Source organism: Cornus florida, unplaced genomic scaffold (genome assembly GCF_030987335.1).
Source record: "Cornus florida cultivar Cherokee Brave unplaced genomic scaffold, ASM3098733v1 CherokeeBrave_3.0.0_Hap2_Chr06, whole genome shotgun sequence".
Taxonomy (NCBI): Eukaryota; Viridiplantae; Streptophyta; class Magnoliopsida; order Cornales; family Cornaceae; genus Cornus; species Cornus florida.
In genome coordinates, this window is record NW_026775576.1 from 34,339,977 (window position 1) to 34,359,984 (window position 20,008).

At 35.2% G+C, this 20,008-nt stretch overlaps 1 protein-coding gene across 2 annotated transcripts; it reads left to right on the forward strand.

Annotated features, from left to right (window-relative positions):
* The first annotated feature begins 12,223 nt into the window (after positions 1-12,223).
* On the forward strand, positions 12,224-18,445 carry LOC132311314 (uncharacterized). Of its 2 annotated transcripts, XM_059809192.1 has the most exons (4): positions 12,224-12,590; positions 14,428-14,532; positions 15,085-15,156; positions 18,184-18,445. In XM_059809192.1, the coding sequence occupies exons 1-4, from the start codon at positions 12,408-12,410 to the stop codon at positions 18,325-18,327; spliced, it is 504 nt and encodes a 167-aa protein (XP_059665175.1). In that variant the 5' UTR covers positions 12,224-12,407; the 3' UTR covers positions 18,328-18,445. The 2 variants fall into 2 exon arrangements, with proteins under 2 accessions (XP_059665175.1, XP_059665176.1); XM_059809193.1 differs by lacking the exon at positions 14,428-14,532 and having other exon boundaries at positions 12,225-12,590.
* The last annotated feature ends 1,563 nt before the right edge of the window (positions 18,446-20,008 follow it).

Consider the following 20,008-nt stretch of genomic DNA (forward strand, 5'->3'; position numbering starts at 1 on the left):
CAAAGGTGGTCAAAACACACAAGGAATATTCACAAGACACAATATTCACAATCAAACTAAATTTAACCCTAGAAACTTCGGTTGCTAAACCGTTTGCAGTCCCCGGCAACGGCGCCAAAAATTGATCGGTTGGTCAATTAACATCAACCTTCGCAATAGCACGAATCATTGTAAAATAGGGCTATTGGTCGGGTAAGTCGAACCACTGGGACTGCGCTAGTCTATGGCAACCTAAGAGTCTAGAATTGTTCTTAGAATGATAAGGGGTAATAAGGGTTTGTTTGATTGGTTTGTCACTAAGCTAGTAATTGAAGTGCATAAAACAATAAATTGAAGGGGATTAAAAGAGAAGATTTAGAGAAGGAAGTCTAGGGAAGTGAGTCCACTCCAAACCTCTACACAAGCTAATTATATGATTAATTTGGGGAATTAATGTAGAAATGACCTTGATATATAATAATACATGACTACTATAATATCTTCAAGAAATTCAATTAATTAAAGAGTAAGAACAACCTATCAAAGCTTCACATGGTTGAGTTACCTAAACTAAGATGCAACCCTAGACATGCTCACTAAGCTAGAGATTGTCAAACAATTAATCAATTGGTGGAAGCACATGGTATCAAGTCACAAGATTAACTCATCAAAAGAAATTCTTAAGCTATGGATTAACAAGCTACTCAAAACCATGCCATTAAAACCGTTCCATAATCTTAGTTCCATTGTCACTATGAAACTATAAGCCATACAACTATGAGATTAAATAATCTAAGACAAGAGTATGTAAATCAACATAGTCATTCAAACATTCAAAATCTTCATTACAATTTGTAACATGCTCTAGACCATGGAACTAGCCAAATATACATTTCATTCCCCAAAATAAATCAAAAACTAGACATGCTTACAAGGTAGAGCTTCATCACCTCCCTAGATGGAGGTTTAGTTACCCATTGATGCACTAGAGGAAGGAGGAATCAAAGCCTTGACCTCCATTTTCGAGCTCCCCTCTTCTAGCTCCAAGAACACACCTTTCTTGCTCTCTTCTCTCTCCTCTAATCTTGTAGAATATGGGATAATGATATGTGTGGCCTTCCTTGCCTTATCTACCACCAAAAGGTCACCAACCAACATCTCCAACCACTTCATTAAAGAGGAAAGCAAAGTGAAGAAACCAAGGTGCAAGTGGGCTGAAATGAGCCATTTCCGAAGGGCATTCTGCCCAAAATTCGAGCACTCTAAGCAAGGCCTCGAGCACTCGAATTTAGTGTAAAAATGCCCATGCTTCACTTGCTCCGCCCAGACCTACTTTGGTTAAACAGCCATAACTTTGCACTCCGAACTCCGAATGATGAACCGTTTGAAGATTTAGAAAGCTAATTCAGAGCTCTAAATATTTTATGTTTTGGTGGAGATCCAATTCTCAAGGATAGTTGGTCGAAAATGAAGATCAAGGCAGAATTTCATTGCTGCCAGGCAGTTCTGCGCGCCTCTGGTAACAAGGCCATAACTCTCTGCTCCGAGCTCCGAATGACAAACCGTTTGAAGATTTGGAAAGCTGATTCAGAGCTCTAAATCTTTCATGGTATGAGGGAAGTCCAGTTCTTGAGTTAGGAAGGTCAAAATGGCGAGCAAAGTTCAGGATCCACTGCTGCCAGAAATTCAGCCTTGTGCCTTTTGATGGCCAAAACTCCACAAAGCCTTGATTTTGCTCCTTTTTTGGCAAATGGACCTGAAAATATATACATACACACAAATGAAGATAATCTACTTAATTAAACAAACAACGGACTTAACTAATGCAATTTAGGGCGCTTAAATATACAGTATTCAGCGCTTATCAATATACTTGATACTCTGATGTGTGCTGTGGAGTGTGATTATTTTGTCAGGTACAAAGGACTAAGTTTGGGGGTGAGGTGATGATTTCATTCCTCTGAGCTATCAATTCTTGATCCTTGCTGGTTCTGCGTATTTGGTAATATCTTTTTAACTCTACATTTATTTTCACACATTGAGGATAATGTGCATCTCAAATTTGGGGGTAAGGCGGTGCCTTTTACAATTTTATTGTTGATATATTGTGCACAAGAGGATGCAATTTAATTGTCTAAGCATGATTTTGAGTCTGTTGATTATTGTGATGTCCATATGTAGTCTGATATTGGTTAAAGATGGCTTGTATGCCGAATTCATGCTAAATAAGGATTTTTGAATATTTTTTATATCAGTTGGTGGCCTGTAGTCCACTTTGTCAGGATAGTTACAATTTGATGATTTTGATTCCTAGAATCACTTTGCACATGTTCACACTTACATGCATTCTGTGGGGTATAAATTTGAAATCTTATTTTGATTTGTGTTAAACTAAGATGAGCATGTAAATTTGATGATTTTGAGAACCAAGGTATAAAAAAAAATTAAAAGAAATAGTATGGTATGTATGCAATGAAAAAAAAAAAAAAAAAAAGTTCTTCACCAATGTAAAAGAAACAAATGAAAAGAGAGAAAAAGGGTCAAGTTTGGGTCTATACCTAGATTGCATGAACAATTAAGTCCTTAGGGGTGTTTCAACACCTAATGCCCTAAAACCAACTAGTTTGGGAGTCATTAACTGAAAGTTCGTTACATAAGAAGTTTAGGTTGCCTAGATTATTTGAGCAATTAGGTCTGTAGGGGTGTTTTAACACCTAATGCCCTAAAGCCATCTGGTTTGGGAGTCATTGGCTGAAAACTCGTTACAAGAGTGATTTAGAAAGCTTAATAGACCAGAGCATTGCACAGTACCATTAAAAAAAAAAAAAAAAAGAGTTAAAAAAAATAAATAAATAAAAAAGAGTTAAAAAAAAATTGAGTGATGAATGAAATAAATGCATACCTGTAGAAAATTAGGAAAAATACCTTGGGGATCAGAATTTGAAAGGTTTACTTGTGAATTGAGGGATAGCATGAGTTAGATGTAAGTATGGACGGTAAGCCACATGTTTAAAATTGTAAGTTCACTATTAAAAAGGATTTTGTGGATTGAGATTGTTAATTAAGTTGACATATGGGGACCATGACTACTGATATGATATTGAGAGTTGGAGATTTTTCTTGTTTAATACAGTTCCTTATACTTGTTGTAGTTGACTAATTGATGCATTGCTGGGACATTTTGATATGAAAACAGGTTTGAATGAACTTATCGTGCAATTCAGGCACTGATTTGAGAAGTTTGTGGGTATCTTCACTAGAAACCCTCACGAAACTATAACTCGTCCACTAGGGGTTACCTAGGGGTTTAAAGGCTTATTGCATAGGCTAAATGCAACCGTGATTCCCACGAAAGCGGCTTTTTAGTTCTATATTGCTAAGGGACTAACAATATGTAAGTTTGGGGGTGTGATGAGCGCTGAATATTGCATATTTAAGCCCCTTAATATACGTATATTAAGACCTAAAGTGATACTTCTATCCTGTTTTATACTGATTTATGTTTATTTCATGTTTTTAGGTGTTTTCCCAAAGAAGCAGTTAAAATCAGGCTTTTATTATGAAAAGAATGGTAATAAAGTTTACCGCATTGTTGCCGGTCATTCAGAACAAGCCAAGAGCTTAAATGGTGAATGTGGAGGAATTCAGAATCTAAAGCTCGAGCTTTACCAGTCAAAAGAAAAGTTAACAAGGCATTGAAGCTCGAGCCTTGTACCTTCAGGCTCGAGCTTGAATAAAGGGTGCTCGAGCCTGACCATAGGGTGCTCAAGCCTTGACCCTTAAGCTCGAGCACAAGGCGTCATAATTTGAAAGAATTGATTTCCAAGCTACCAGACCTCGTGCCAGACCTCAGGGATCAAGTACTAACACCTAAAGCTCGAGCCTACAGCCTCAAAGCTCGAGCCCAACAACTTGGGATCGAGCACCATGAAGAGAGGATCAAGCACCATCAATAAAAAGATGTTCCAGACAAATTTTGCTCCTAGAGCTCAAGCCTGAGCTTTAAGGCTCGAGCACGAATCAAAAAGCTCGAGCACCAACACTTCAGGCTCGAGCATGGTTGAAAACTCTGAACGCACTTTAGTATTTTGGCAATATATTTTAACTCGGAACTCTAAATTGAGCAAACTTAGCGGCTCTTAAAAGAAGACTTGAAGCTCGATGTTTTCACCTCTAATAGCCATCTCCAAATTCGCACTCTAAATGGGTCAAAATTGCGTTGCAAAGTCGGACAAAGTTGCTGGCAGGTGATGCTCGAGCCTGAACCTCAAAGCTCAAGCGTGGGACTCTAGAGCTCGAGCCTGGACATCTTGGAAGTCGTAAATACATGAGGGAATTACCAAAAATCATATTTCTTTGTTTCCTTATGGGCCCAGATAACCCTAGAAGACCTAAAAGCCCGTCCAACCCTTATTGGAAGTTAATTCTTCTATAAAAGGAGGCACAAGGCCATCCGATCTCTTATCTCTCTCATATCTCTCTTTCACGGCGGCTTTTAGGGTTTTGAAGGGAAGTCCCCAAGAGAGAAGTGCAGACCTTAACGATGAAGACTACACCAACACAGATGATATCTAGCGTCGTCATGAGTGGCTAATTCCTCTCTTAGGGAATTGATGTAACCCAATTTGATTACTATGGTTTGATTGTTTATACTTTGGGAATTTAATAATTTATATACTTTGATTATATGATTTTGAGCAGTTGAGCCAACTCAATTGGTGTTTTAATGAATTAATAGTTTCTGAATAGTTATTACCTTATCTTAGATATAACTGTTTATAAACTATTCTCAACCCATTCTTATTGGATGGTATCTGGTGGAGCTGTGCCGGACATAAGAATGGAGATCATATAATGGTGTTCAAACGTTTTTCTTGAATGAACTCTTTCATAATCTATGCTTAGGGAAGATGAGTTATACTGCAACATTAGTTAAAAGTAGGTAGGCGGATAATTCATGCCAACTTTTGATAGGTATAGTTAGCTAAGTTCAATGAAACATCTTTCTTTAAAATCGAATTAAATGAATATTATTGAGTTTAATTCATATGATATATAAATTGTTGAAATCTCAAGGTTGAACAGTTGACCGTAGTAGGAGGATCATGGTAAAGTCAATCCCTAAGTATCTCTACCCTTAATCTTTTCTTTTACTTTATTTATTTTCTTTTATGTTATTGAATTGCAACATAACACACAAAATCAAATCATCTTTCTAAATTAAAATAGTATTAATTGAAAACTTGATGAACCACCACAGTCCTTGAGGTTCGATACCCTCAACATAGCCCTATCCTACAAGGATTCATTCTATTGCAAGTGGTATTTTATTATTGATAAATAAAAACACACATCAGCTCCCTATTTTCAAACCATCCATCACTTTTCAAACTGTTAATATAACCCATTCTTTGGTGACTCCGCAGTGACACGAGAGAATGATTGGTTATTGTCTCTGACCCTTGGTACCCCCGTGGCGTCATTTGGGGCCAGATAGCTCAACCACGCTAGGGTGATTTCCCTAGTTCCCTCTAGGCTATATTAACACCACGGCCCTTTGGTGACTCCGCGGCGACTGGGTTTTCATAAAAACACTTTAATCAAAACTTCTTCCCAAAACTTCCCTTTTTCATTTTCAAACAAATCATTCCCATTTTTCCTCCTAATGCTTATGCATGAATATATCATGACATACATATGTATTCATCATTCTTTAACAATTTTAATTTAAGCTACACAAGAAAATTTCACATGTTCTCACGTAACATTTCTAGCAAGTTAACAACATAATAAGCATAGAAAACTAACACTTAAACATGCTTTCCATCCAAATAAAGTAATACATATAGTTACATGCTTCATATGTACAATTAAGCCATTTTAAAACAAAATCAACACAATCTAGTATCTCAAATAACAAGTAACAAGAATATAACTCACATAAGCACAAGAATGCATGGATTAGAAACCTCTACCTCAAGGAGGATGAAAAACCCCCAAAATGGGTTTCAAAACGGAATCCCTAGAGTGCACTAAAACTAAAATTTCTTATATGGAAGTGAAGATCTCACCGTGTTTTTCGATTTGCCGCAAACGGCTTCCAAAAATTCCAAGTAATAAAGGAGGAATCAAGACTTGAAGTTTTGATGCAAAAAGAAAAAGAAAATGAAGTGAAAATGAGAGAACCTACGGGAAGGGAGAGAGAATGAGACCATATTGTGGTCTCTTTGCCACCAAATAGGCTAGTGGTGGGTCCCACCACTTCCCAAATTCTTTTCCTTTTTAACTTTATTTTAAATTCTTATTTTGCACCACATAATTAAATATGTACACAATCATATAAAATACCACATAAAACATATAAAATAAAATACATGAGATGCAAACGAACCCAACTAAAATCCCTGTACACAACAATACCGGTAGCGGGTCCCACACGGGTCCGTCCGATCCAAAATTGGAAAAATACAAAAATGACCAACCTTGCATTTCCAAGAGCTCTGAACTCAATGAAATGCTCCAAACAACTCACCAACACACCCTGAACACCCCACGGTGTCTGGTACGCAAAATGTGAAAAGACGAAAATGTCCTTGCATCAACAAAATTCCCAAAAAAATGAAAAATGGTGAAAAATGGAAACATCACAGTATTTCAGTCATTATACTCTTGTGCGTGTATGTGTTTTACTCCTTCCATATGCTAAAATTTATCACAAAGTTTATATTCAAGTACTTACACACATAAATAAGTGCTACAGTAAATACAGCCTTGATGTGAGGGCATTTCTCGTACTTCATTGTTAATTCTGGTTTAATAATGGATTCACAACATAGTGCCACGTGCACTGTGGTCCTAGTGAGAGAGGCTAATGACAGAAATGTAATTATTTGGCTATATATATCAGCATTATACAATGACTGATGATGGCTGCAGAAAAGGTGTTTTTTAGTGTCTAGTTAGGGCTGTACAAAGGGCATCGTGGTCCATTCACAGTATGTTAGGTCAGAATATTTCCTTATCTATGATTGGTCAATGATGGAATATACTTATCCACACTAGCGCAGCAGTGTAGGAGTATAAGTATGCTGTTATAATAGCTGCAGAAAAGTGTGCACATAAATTGGCCCTTTGAGCTACATTTTCATTTGTGTGCAAAAGGGTACTCGAGATCAAAGAATGAAAGAGTTTTTTTGGGATTTTGAATGTTAATTTGAGCTGAGATTCAACCTTGAATTCAATAGAAAAAGAGTATCCCACAAGTATTCATAGTGGGCTGAGAGCAGTTTGATTTCCTAGTGTAAACAAAAGGCTATCAAGGTGAAGAATTAGCTGTGGTGGTGTCTGGGGCTGGAACAAGGGCTGAGCAAGTTTATTTGAGGTGTTTACATTTGCAGAGGACATTTAATCAACCACACAATGGCTGGTATCAATTTTCATATCTCAAACCTGCATTAAACTTTATTTTCTGGTGCATAGCTTCTGATGGACTGTTTTAATACTGATTACTTGTTATATGTGTTGAGACTATTCTTTGAAAAGTATAATTTATCATTATAAAGCTGTGTATACAAAGATTTGGACAGAAACTTGAGTGTATTTGATTTTGAGCTCATAAACCAAACCTTACAGCCTTATTGAAACAAAAACAGCCTGCATAGAGTATTTAAAATTATTATAGTTGATATATATTGCTAGCATTGCTGTGAAAACCTTCTGAGCATATATATATAACTGATTTGAGGTGAATGGAGTTGAGTTCAAGGCTGTAAAGACACGAATTTCCAGAAATACCTTTTGATAGCAGAATTCTACAGAAACTGATTTTGAGTAGTTTTTGGGGTTGTAATTGATATACTTGTTGATGTGCTTTGCCTCTAAGTTTTTGTGAGAAGATGAAATGGGTATGTGAGAGTATATTCCAGGCTTGAAATAGTTCAAAACACCCATTATACCCTTAGAGCAAAGGCATCATAGAAGCTTAAAATTAGACCCTGAACTAAGCTATTTTGCTACTGAAATTATACTACATTGCTGTATACCTGCTTGTGTATCTTGTATATTCATTTGAGCAGGCTCCAATCACTGTGTTGAAGCTATGGAGGTCATTGGTTGAAGGGTGTGTGGTGCATTCCAAGGCTGTAATTGATAAACCTTGAGATTTGTTGTTTTTACCCTTGTATCAAAGGTGAGCTTACAACCTGTGAATATCTTGCTATAAACATGGTTTTTTTTCTATTAAGCATGATTCTATAAGTGTAACAAGTCTGTGGAAGTGGAGTTTGGGATCCCATTGAAGCTATATTGCAGAGTTGCCCTTTGAAGCTACAAAGCTAGGATTTGTTGGGGTTTTTTGTTTAATCTGAGATTATAATGCTTACCTTGCTGTTTTAATTGATCCTATCAATCTAAGCAAATGTATTTAATCAAGTGAAGACTGAAGAAGTGAAGTTTAGGCTGCTATTGAGGCTGAATTATAGTTTCACCCTGGTGAGGCCAAAACTAGTGCTTTGTGGTTAACAAGGCTGTTATGTACCTTCATTGCTTTACCTTGCTGGTTTCACAGAGTCTATCTCTTAAGCAAGTGTATCTAAGCTATTGAGAGCTGTGGAAGACTGTTGTAGACCTTTCTAAAAGTTGCATTATGAAGTGACTATTATACCCTTGAATTTAGGGTTTTTGCCTAGTGTGTTCTACATTGTTCTACCTTAATTTTCTTATTGAGAACTCTATTCAAGCAAGTGTTATTAACTGAGACAAGGCTGTGGGAACCTAGCTTGAGCATCAAGTGAAGCTGCTTTGTGTTTTGACAGTTTTATCCTTTGATTGCAAAGAAGTGAAGACTAGGGTTTCACATTGTTCTACTTGAGGCTGTGTATTGCATTTCTTTATTGTTGTTGTAGCTGAAGTAGTATGTTCTTGATGTATTGACATCTAACTTCATTGGTGATTTAGCTACTAAGATCTTGTAAGTCCAAACACGGTTGCTTTGGACAGGGGGAGTGTATATGTGCTTATTGTTGATCTTATGTGTGTATAGAGGGAGTAAAAGTCAGTGTCCTAGCTAGTACAAGGTGTGTGGAAAGTGGGGTAGTTGGGTGAGTAACTACTTGCATACATTAATGTTGATGAAGAGCTAATGTGTGTGTATTGGTTGTGAACGCTAGTGTCTATTCTGGTACAAGTGTATTTGCAGAGAGTGAGACAGCAGAGTGTGTAACAAGATACATATAACTAGTGGATGCTTTTATTGGCTAAGGCCAAGAACTAAGGCTTTTCCCTATTGAAAGGGTTTCCTTCTATACCTTGTGTTTGTGTGCCTTGATTGGCTTCAGTGTTTATATCTTCTATGTTCATCATGTTTGCACTCAAGTGAAAAAGAAAGAAATTATCCTTAAACCAATTCAACCCCCCCTTCTTGGTCTAACAATTGGTATCAGAGCCTTGGTCTGCTAAACCAAGGCATTAACAAGCCTGCAGAAAAGTTCTTGGAAGCATAATGGAAGGTCTCTGTGTTGATGATGCTCTTTGGTTTGATGGTACTTTCTTTGAGGACTAGAAGATTAAAATGGAAGCCTATCTTTTGTCAAAATCATATGATGTTTGGTATACTACTATCAAGGGAGCAACTGTGTCAAATGAAGAAGCTTTATCAAATGATGCAAAGGGAAGATATGCACTTTTCAGTTATCTTAATTTCCAGGATCTTATTAAAGTTAAAGACTGCAAATCATCCAAGGATGTGTGGGACACTCTTGGGGCATTCTATGATCTCATTGAAGATTCTGAAGCATCTCAGACAGTTTGTATTCAAGGAGATGAAGTTGAGCAAAGGTCTTGTTTTGAATCTTTCAAGACTAATCTTTCAATTCCTTCTTCCTTTTCACTAATTATTTTTAGTACGGTAAAGGCTATGTCAAAGAAGAATGATGTCCACTCTAGGTCTGTGAGACCTGATATTGATAAGGGATTCCTCACTCTCTGCACTACTTCCTATACATTCAGACCAATAGATTTCTTGAGAAGTTATAGATTGTACAGAAATGTGTACTTGTGCTGCTTAATCTCTCTCAACTCAAGAAGAAAAAAACCCTTCAAGCATACTCACAGTGCTATTGGTATTCCACCTTTTCTCCCAAAGAATAATAGACCTTACTTCACAATCATTCCTTTGATTCATCCTAGATTACCCTCTGGTCCTGTTATAAACAGATTTGAAACGCATTGGTGTCTTGAATTCAAAGACAAGAAACACTTTCTCAAGCTCATAATGATGAAGTGCAATTTAAAGTTCCTTGAAGATAACATCTCTAGTTCTTTATCTGATTCTCAGCTCTTTATTTTTTATAATGTTACTGCTCAGCATTTATGGCTAAGAAGTTCTCTTGTTGAAAGCTTAAGACCACCTTTACTTAGAGACAAAGTGGTCCATTACTCTGATGAAGAAATGACTAAATTACTGCAGTGTAACCTCAAGTCCCTTAAAGCTAATAACACTGGTCTTCTCTCAGATTCTCAACTCTTCATTCACTCAAGTTTTACTGCTCAATATTTGTGGTTAAAGAGTCTCCTTGATATCTCAAAATGCATTATTATTGAAGGGTTAAGACCTCCTCCATTCAGAGATAAGGGTTCTCATTACACACAGGCTGAAATACATCTTTTTGATAATCTTCAACTGCTGAAAACAGGTTTTATCTCTCTTTCTTAGTACAGTGAATTTTTGGAATCCATATACTTATGACAGTTCATGTTTTATGTTGTAAGATTTGAATATGAGGTTATCATTCTAGAAACAAGTTTAATTCTGGTCAGAAAATGACTATGATAAGTTTCAAATTTTGTATCCCTCACTAGTTAGGGTTTACAAATATTTAAGGTCTATGGTTTGAAGAGAAAATGGTTTCTCATGCTACTGCTACTGAGATTGTCACTTGAGAATCTTACTTTGCCCTGGTTCTGCCAAGTTAAGCGCATTCCTCTCATCACCTGAGCATGTTCATCTTACTAATTGTCTACTGAAACAGTTGATCATTGTTTAAAAAATGGTATTGATTTCAGTTTTGATCTCTTGAACCAAATTATCTAGTGCTTGCAGCAAAACTATGTTCTTGCTGAGTGTTTAACTTCTTTATTCATGCTTCTCTATGCCTAATTCTCTTCTAAGAATGAGTTCTCAGCTGATATTGGAGTAAGATAACAAAACTATGTGACAATGCTGTTAAGAATTCTCATTATTGCCCCTTAAAGAGTAAAATGTCTGCATAATCTATGTTGAGGTCTAATTCAAACAATTTTCCACTGTTGTGCATTGATTGTTGGTGATCTAGCTTATGAGGTTTGCTGAATCATGTCCATTAACTTCTCTTTGCTGGTATTCCCTCTTGAGCATGTGTTATTTGAAGATGGACAATTTACGCCTCTTGAAGTTGAAGTAATTCTCATGTGTTGATTTGAACTCTGTGTATGCCATTGAAAAGCCTGGTTTGAAACCTCTCTCAGAATTGCATGTTGAAGTTCAAGTCTGAAGTCTCACTCCAAGAAAAACAGTTTTTTACCACGCTTTTTTTACCACGATTTTAAAAAAACCATGGTAGAAGACCATTTCTACCACTGTTTAAAAATAACCGTGGTAGAAAGTATATTTTTTACCACAGTTATTTTAAAACTGTGGTAGAAAGTTTTCTACCACGGTTAATCAAAAACCGTGGTAGAAAGTATATTCTTTTACCACGGTTTTAAAATAGCCGTAGTAAAAAGTATATTATTTTATCACGGTTATTTTTATAACCGTAGTAGAAAGTAAATTATTTTTAATGTAATTTAGGCGGGTCTTTCTACCACAGTTATTTTAACACCGTGTAGAAAGTATATTATTTTACCACGGTTTTAAAATAACCGTGGTAGCAAGTATATTCTTTTACCATTGTTATAAAATAACCGTAGTAGAAAGTGAATTATTTTTAATATAATTTAGGCGGGTCTTTCTACCACGGTTGTAAATTAACCGTTATAAAATTTTTAATGTAATTTAGGTGGTCTTTTTACCACAATTGTTTTAAAAACATAGTAGAAATTGAATTTATTTCACCCCCACTGTTTCCACCCCTCTTCTACCACGGTTAATAGAAAACCATGGTAGTAACCTCCACCATGGTAGAAAGTGAATTTAGTTTCACCAGCGAAAAAATTTAAAAATATATATAAAAATACAAAAATATATTTACTCACATGTACAGTCCACACACACACACACAATATTTTAGGGCATATTTTAGGGCAAATCATTTCAGCCTCCCCAATCGCCTCCATCTCTATTCTCGTTCTCAACTCGGCCCTCTCTCTGTCTCTGCAACTGCAAAGTACAAGATCTACAAGAATCAGAACCAATATTGGCATATTAGATATGATTTTGAATAACGACGACGATGATGATTTTGAATCACCCACAATGGGTCCGGACCCACAAATTCCAGATCCACCGCAGACCCTCAAGCGTCTCCGGCGAGGTCGCACCACCGAATCCACATCGGCCACCCAGAAGCGGGAGTTGTGGCGTAGTGTCGATGAAGAGATTGAAGAGTTCTCTTCGCAGGAGGATAAGCTTGAAGGTAAGACTAGTGACTTGTCTAATCTTTGAATGCTGTTTCTCTTTTGTTCTTGAATGTTATTGCTCGTTTGGTTGCTGGGAAAATGTGGAAAAGAAAATGAATTGAAAATTCGCATTTTAGGGTTTCATTCATTTGGTACCCAAGTATGTAAAAGGTAATTAATTCATTAACCCATTAGTTTTTCTTTGCTCAACAAGTGCTGCTGAAGCCTTTATTGCATTTTAGTTGGGTTCCTCCCTACAGTCGTGTATATATATATATATATATATATATATATATATATATATATATATATATTGTATGCTTTCAAGGATTAATACCGTAAGTATTTTGAGGAAAACAAAAAGGGATTTTTGCAATAAAAGGTTTTTTTGTGCTTTAACACCTTTTTTTTTTGGTATCATGAAAATGAAAATTTTGAATCAATATGTTTTCCCATGAATATGGGAATTTTTTTTCTTCATATATATACTTTTGGGGGTTTTGGGTTTTGGTTTCTTTCATACTTTGGAGACGCTTAAAAACTTTGACTATGAGTAGCTCTGCATTTTTTGTAAGTGTCATTTTTTATACTTTTATTATTGGAATATTATGTTTTGTATCAATTTATTTGAGATGAATGGTTCTAGATTTATATTGTTTTGGGAATTTATTTTATTATTAATTAGCAGACCCCAAATAGTTGTAAAAAGAATTTGTTGAGTTGGTGTATGATTATTAGTAAATATGAAAGAATGGCAAAAATCCATTAGACATCCTTAACCCGTTGGGATTGATGATGCATGACTGTGTGGTAAATATCAATCCAAATCCAAATAAATTTGTTCAGTTAAACGAGATAGAATTGAACTTATGGCAGAATTGGGAAAAAGACTTCATTTAACTGGTCCAAAATAGTTGGGACAAGCCTTTATTGGGTTGAGTCGAGGCAGGACCTAGAACTGTCCCTACAGAACTTTGTGATTTTTAGATTTGGTTTAATACATAAACTGAATTTCACAAGCTATTCTTAGTTCTTACTGCTTCAGTTTTGTACCAGACACTGCCACTTTCATCATGATCTAGTTTTATTTAAATTTGAGAAAAAAACATTTAAACCTTCTGACATTGAATTTATAAGTAAAGTTCATTTTGCAAGAAAATACTTTATAAGCTGTCATTTTTGGTATTTTTTAAGGCAGAGACCTTAACTTTTTCAGCAGATGACCAGTTTTGAACATTTTTTTAGTATAATGTTTGATTTGAATTCTGGAGATTTAATATTCATATATCATTATGAGTCTAGTTTTTATAATGGTACGTTAGGTCGGATTTTGTTGAGTTCTCTAAATTATTTGATATATAGGTGTGTGCTCTCAAAAACAGAAAAGTAAAAAACTCTGAAACTCACACAAAAAGACTCTATAGGTTTTTGAAATCTTCAACGCAAAAACCGTGATTAATTGTATGCAACTGTAAGTTTATATAGAGAATTAGAGAGTCCTATTAGGGTTAGAAAATACCTTGAATTTCGTGCTAAAACCTCTCTAATTCAAACTTAAAAGGTAATAGAAGTTGGTAAAAATAAAAACTTTACTTTTTGGTTCAGGGAAGTGCAACGAGTTCTATTTAAAATGCAAATGGTTCTATTTTTCCCGAGTGCTGTTTTTGTGCAGAAAATAGAACCGGTTCAAATTATAAAATGATATTACTATGCTTGGAAAGGGGCAATAGTGCAACACCCAAGGAATCATCATTTTAATTAAGAAGTTTCATGATTTAGCACTTTCAATAAGTTTTTTGTGATAACTGTTAGTCGTTCTCTACTGGGAGGAGTCTTACCCTTTAATATTTTCAGGTAATGACACCCGAGTTGGTGGAAGTGCTGATGCTAAGTGAAGAACATGAACTCTGTGAATGGAATTGTTTTTGGGTGGAATATGTTTTGTGTTCATGCTTGAAGGTGTTAGCTTGTTATATAGTTTTGCCTTGGCTTGTCATATATGTAAATATTTATGAAGCATAACATTTTGTGAAGTGCAAAACTTATCTCTTTGTTCTATCATTACTGTCTCTCTTTTGTATTTTACGGACTTACCTTACCTCTTTCCTGATGGAGGCCCACCCTTTTCCCTTATTTCATGGATATAAAAACAAAAATTAGATGATTAGTAATATAAAAACTAAAAAGTGTAAAACACTAAGCCACAAAGCATAATTATTCATTAAAATATGATCCACAACAGTGGTGTTGAAACTCTTTCAGCTCAAAGCTTTCCCAATTACAATTCAATCCAAACCAGTGGTGTTGAAAGGGCTTCTCAGTCCATGGATTCTCTGTGGACTTCTCACATGATCATGCAAAGATGTTTTAATGATGTTTTGTGATCTTGATTTTGTGTGTATTTGTTTATAATATCCCTTATTTTTTAGTTTTTTCATTTAACTATCTCCACTTAGGGTGTATTTTGGTGTTATATTTTCTTTAATTGATTTGCATGTACGTGAAATGTAGTCTTCCAAAGTGACTGGGAAAAGAAAACAACAGGAGTGTCGATTGCATGGCCTATCAAGTACATCAAAATTTGTAAGTTATATGGTCTTCATGTTCGATAAAATTCTTTTATGATTGGAAATTTTTAATGCTTTTTATACTCATACTCAGGGGGGTCACATGCCTTTAAGTGACCAATTTTGTAGTGTATCTTGAACTTTATTACCTTAGTGGTACATCGGCCCGTGTGGAGGTCATTTTTATTTCTTGTTTTAAAATGTTGAAAGCATGGGAGTATGGGATCATCGTATGTGGAGGTTTTGATTGATTGTTGTGGAGGAGAAGTTGTTGATATGTTGTTTAAGGAGTTAATGCAAGTTGGCAACTTAATTTTTTTTTATGTATTAGTTGTTATTCATATTATTTGCATATGATTGAGATTTTTCTTAGTTTATTTTTGTTGATTTGTTAGAAAGGTGCAAAGAAGGGTTTAGGAGATACGAAAATAGAGAAAGAGAGCGTGTTATTAACTAAAAAACCAATAATGGCTCATCTATGGATATTAACAAACATAAAACCTGAAGCTATAACTAAAAACATACAACCTGAAGCTATAACTAAAAAACCAGATTTGAACATATCATATGATGGTAATTCACTTTGTCTTTAAGTACTCCTATTTCCATTGATTAGAAGGAATTTGAGGCCAAGAAGTTCTCTGCGTGAGTGGTTGAAACTTGAAATAGGGTTGTGTACTTTCAATCACCTCACTACAAGAAATTAGGGCTTTAGTGACAGTCAAACACTGTCACTAAAAGTCCAAAAACCGTCCCTAATGGTCGAATCTGTCTCTCACTAATTAAAGCGTCAATAAATTTTTTTTTTTTTTTTTTTTAGTTCTTTTTGCGCTCTGCTAGTTGTGTATTTTTTCAACTTTTTATAAGAAAATAGAAATCCAAATATTCAACATAAGACAAGATTGAAAAAAATCATTATCATGATAAAATGTTTACAACACATTATTAGCCAGATATTCAACAAAACATACCAACTCAAATAAACCATTAGAGTAGCTTGTGAAGACTTTTCTACCATTTCATCCTGCAAATCAGATAAAATTTCTCTTAGAATTGTGATAAAAGTGATGACCAAAACTACTAATCATGTATTAACCTACCAACTAAATAACACTACAATCATGATGAAGAGCTAAATTGAAACATATATGTAAAGGCTAAACTGATTACATTAAGGAAATCAGGGCTAAAAGGACTAAAACACAAAACAACCCAGGAATGACCAATATGACCATTAGAATTCTCTTTGAATATAATCAACTTCTTCACTTCCACCTTCAGTCATGTACAGGCCCAATCCAAACTAGAAATGTGGAAAGGAATTGAACAAAGAAAGCACAACAATAACATACGTCCGTAGCTCCAATATACTTAACAAGTTCAGGGTCCCTGCATAATGTAATAACAAACAAGGAATTATCTGTAGGAGGTAATTAATAGGTACCAGAAATAACACTTGGGGCTCAATCAAATAAAGTGTGTTCAAGATAAGGAGAACCAACTGTTTACATACACTGTCATTTTATTTTTACTTCTGACACAAACACAGAAATTGTGCTGATAATAATCTTGCAAATTACGAAAAATCAATATGGAAGAGCTGCCTTGAAAAATTACAACTCAATTACAAATTATTAATTTTCTCCCTTCTATTGTTAGGCCTTTTGCAATTATTCACAATGAAATTGCCGATCTATAGCAATATCATCTATACTAATTGACTTAATTAGTAAAAGGTTGAAGAACTGTTACACGTGATTTTTAAAAAATGTCCTTAAACACAGAAACTTATAAAGCAACCTATTAACTTAAGTCTCCTGAAGTAAAGAACCAATTCTCACACAATTAAAAATAATAAACTTTAAGAATCACAATTCTCAAAAGGTGAGGATAATAACCATTCTAGAACAGAACAAATCAGATTTCATCCTTTAAAAAAAAAAAAACTGTGTTTCCAAAATATGGTTTTAGAAAATAATAAATCAAATAAATTTTTGTAAAGGTTTTTTTTTTTTTTTTTTTTTTTTTGAATTTAATTTTATTTTATTTTTTCAGATTTTTGAAAATAAAATGTTGTTGCCAAAAAGATGTCAACGAAAAAAAAATCCCAACCTCCCAGATTAATTTCAACCGTGAAACTAGAAAGGGTAAAAAAGAAAACATAAATTGGTTCTTGATCGATATATATAGGGAGAGAAATACCTGGAGCAATTCCATCTGATGTGGAATACAAGAGAGTGAGAGTAAGGTATTAGGGCTTCAACTGGAAACAAAGAGATTGAATCGAACCGAATGATCTGATGTGGAATACCAAATGTTTAGTGAGTGAGATATAAGGCCATCGGCATCGGTATGGTCATCGTCTTCAGACTTCAGAGAAGAGAGGGGGGCGGAAGGAGAAAGCTAGGGCACCGAGAGAGAGAACAAAGTGAGAGATGTAGAGGGTTGTCAGTGGGTTATGATCTATATATACAAATGGGCCAAAACTACATCATTTTTTAATAGAGAATTATTGACAGTCCATTTAGCGTCCCTAAAGCCCATTTTATATTTAATTTTTATTAAAAAAAAAAATCCCATTTCAATAAGGTACTGGCGCTAAATTTTCTCGCAATCAATTTTGGCATTGGAATTTGAGTTTTTGCTTTTAGGGGCGGTAAAACAATGACCGTGCCTAAAAAGGGTATATTTAGTGACAGTTTTTTGTATTGCCCCTAAAGGACTGTCACAAATACCCATAATTCTTGTGGTGCCTATTAAATAAGCCATGCGTAAGCTTTAATACTGAGATTATTTCCTTGACACACTGAACTTGCTTTGCTTGAGTTAAGACCATGTTAATACTTGCTTTGGGATTATTTCCTTGACATAATGAACTTGCTTTGCTTGAGTTAAGACTATGTTAATACTTGCTTTGCTTGAGTTAATACGAAGAGTAGATCTTTCAAAGTATCTTTATTATAAAGCTTGGTTTGCTTGGTTTAATTTTGGCAACTTTACAACTTGCTTTACATTAATTCTCTTACTTCAACTATCTTTGTAGGTCAAAGCTAGGATTGCGATTTGCGGTTGCGGTTGCGGTTGCGGTTGCCGTTACCGTTACTTTTTTTGTTGCCGCTATATTTTTTGTATGGCTCATGAAGAAGTTGCAAGAAGATATGAAATTTTTTTGTTTTATTTTGGTTAAGTAAATGTATAAGGTATGGATCATGTACTTCTTTCAAATTTGTATATGGTTAATTTTTGTATAAAACAATGATTTTGAATTGGTTATATATATGATTTTATTGGTCAGTTGTAAATTATTTTGGTTATGATGCTATTTTTTATTTTATTTAGGGTTTGCTTCTGGTGAAGCTGTAAGGCTAGTAGTAGGAAGAAAAAAAAGAGACTTCATAAGGGCTAAACTATTTAAAAAAAAAAAAAAAATTATATAACACTTTCTATCACGGTTATATACCGTGGTAAAAAGTCTATTTTTCTACCGCGGTAGAAAATAGACTTTCTATCACGGTTTTGCACCGTGGTGGAAAGAACTACTTTCTACCACGGTGCGGAATCGTGGTTGAAAATAGACTTTCTACCACAGTTTCTGTGCTCGGCTTTCTACCACGACGATTTCTACCACGGTTCAAAACCGTGGTAGAAAGCTTTTTCCACCGTGGTACAAAGTCATTTTTCTTATAGTATCTTTATCTACTCTTCATTTTGCCCTTAACCCTTTTGACTTCAATGTCAAAAAAGGGGAGAATTCTTGGGGTTTTGACATTAAAGACAAAATGGGGAGATTGTTGGTTGAGGTTTACCTTTTTAATGTCAAATGGAAGTCAAACGTGTTCATAGCTATTCTCTCTATATTGGTATCACACGGGTATTTTAGTCACAAGGGTATTTCAGTCATTATACTCGTGTGCGTGTATGTGTTTTACTCCTCCCATATGCTGAAATTTACCACAGAGTTTATATTCAAGTACTTACACACATAAATAAGTGCTGCAGCAAAAACAGCCTTGATGTGAGGGCATTTCTGGTACTTCATTGTTAATTCTGGTGTAATAATGGACTCATAACATAGTGCCACGTGCACTGTGGTCCTAGTGAGAGAGGCTAATGAAAGAAATGTAATTCTTTAGCTGTATATATCAGCATTGTATAATGACTAATGAGGGCTGCAGAAAAGGTGTTTTTTAGTGTCTAGCCAGGGCTGTACAAAGGGCATCTTGGTCCATTCACAGTATGCTAGGTCAGAATATTTCCTTATCTATAATTGGCCAATGATGGAATATACTTATCCACACTAGGGCAGCAGTGTAGGAGTATAAGTATGCTGTTATAGCAGCTGCAGAAAAGTGTGCACAGAAATAGGCCATTTGAGCTACATTTTCAGCTGTACATACCCTCTTGCATATAGCTGAAAATGTAGCTCAAATGGCCTATTTCTGTGCACACTTTTCTGCAGCTGCTATAACAGCATACTTATACTCCTATATATGTATATATATGCAATTATGGTGTGTGCTTATGTACAAAAAAGAAAAGAAAGAAAGAAAAAAAAAAAAAGAAAGAAAGAAAAGTGCTGGGACCTGCAGGACATTATAACAAATATAATGGCTTTATAGCCATTATCCTCAGCAATCTCACTCTTTCTCACAACCTGTTCTCTCTCTCCCAATGATATTTCTTTTCTTTTTCTTTTGCAACTTCAACCTTTGATTCCTTCCAAAATTGTTGGAACTTTTGGGTGCCGTTTGCGGCAAAACGAAGTGCGCGGCGAGATTTTCATATAGATATAAGCAATTTCAGTTTTGGTGCCTCCTTGAATTTTCGAATCTAGGGCTTGGGAATTAGGGGTTTTCTCCTCCTTTGAG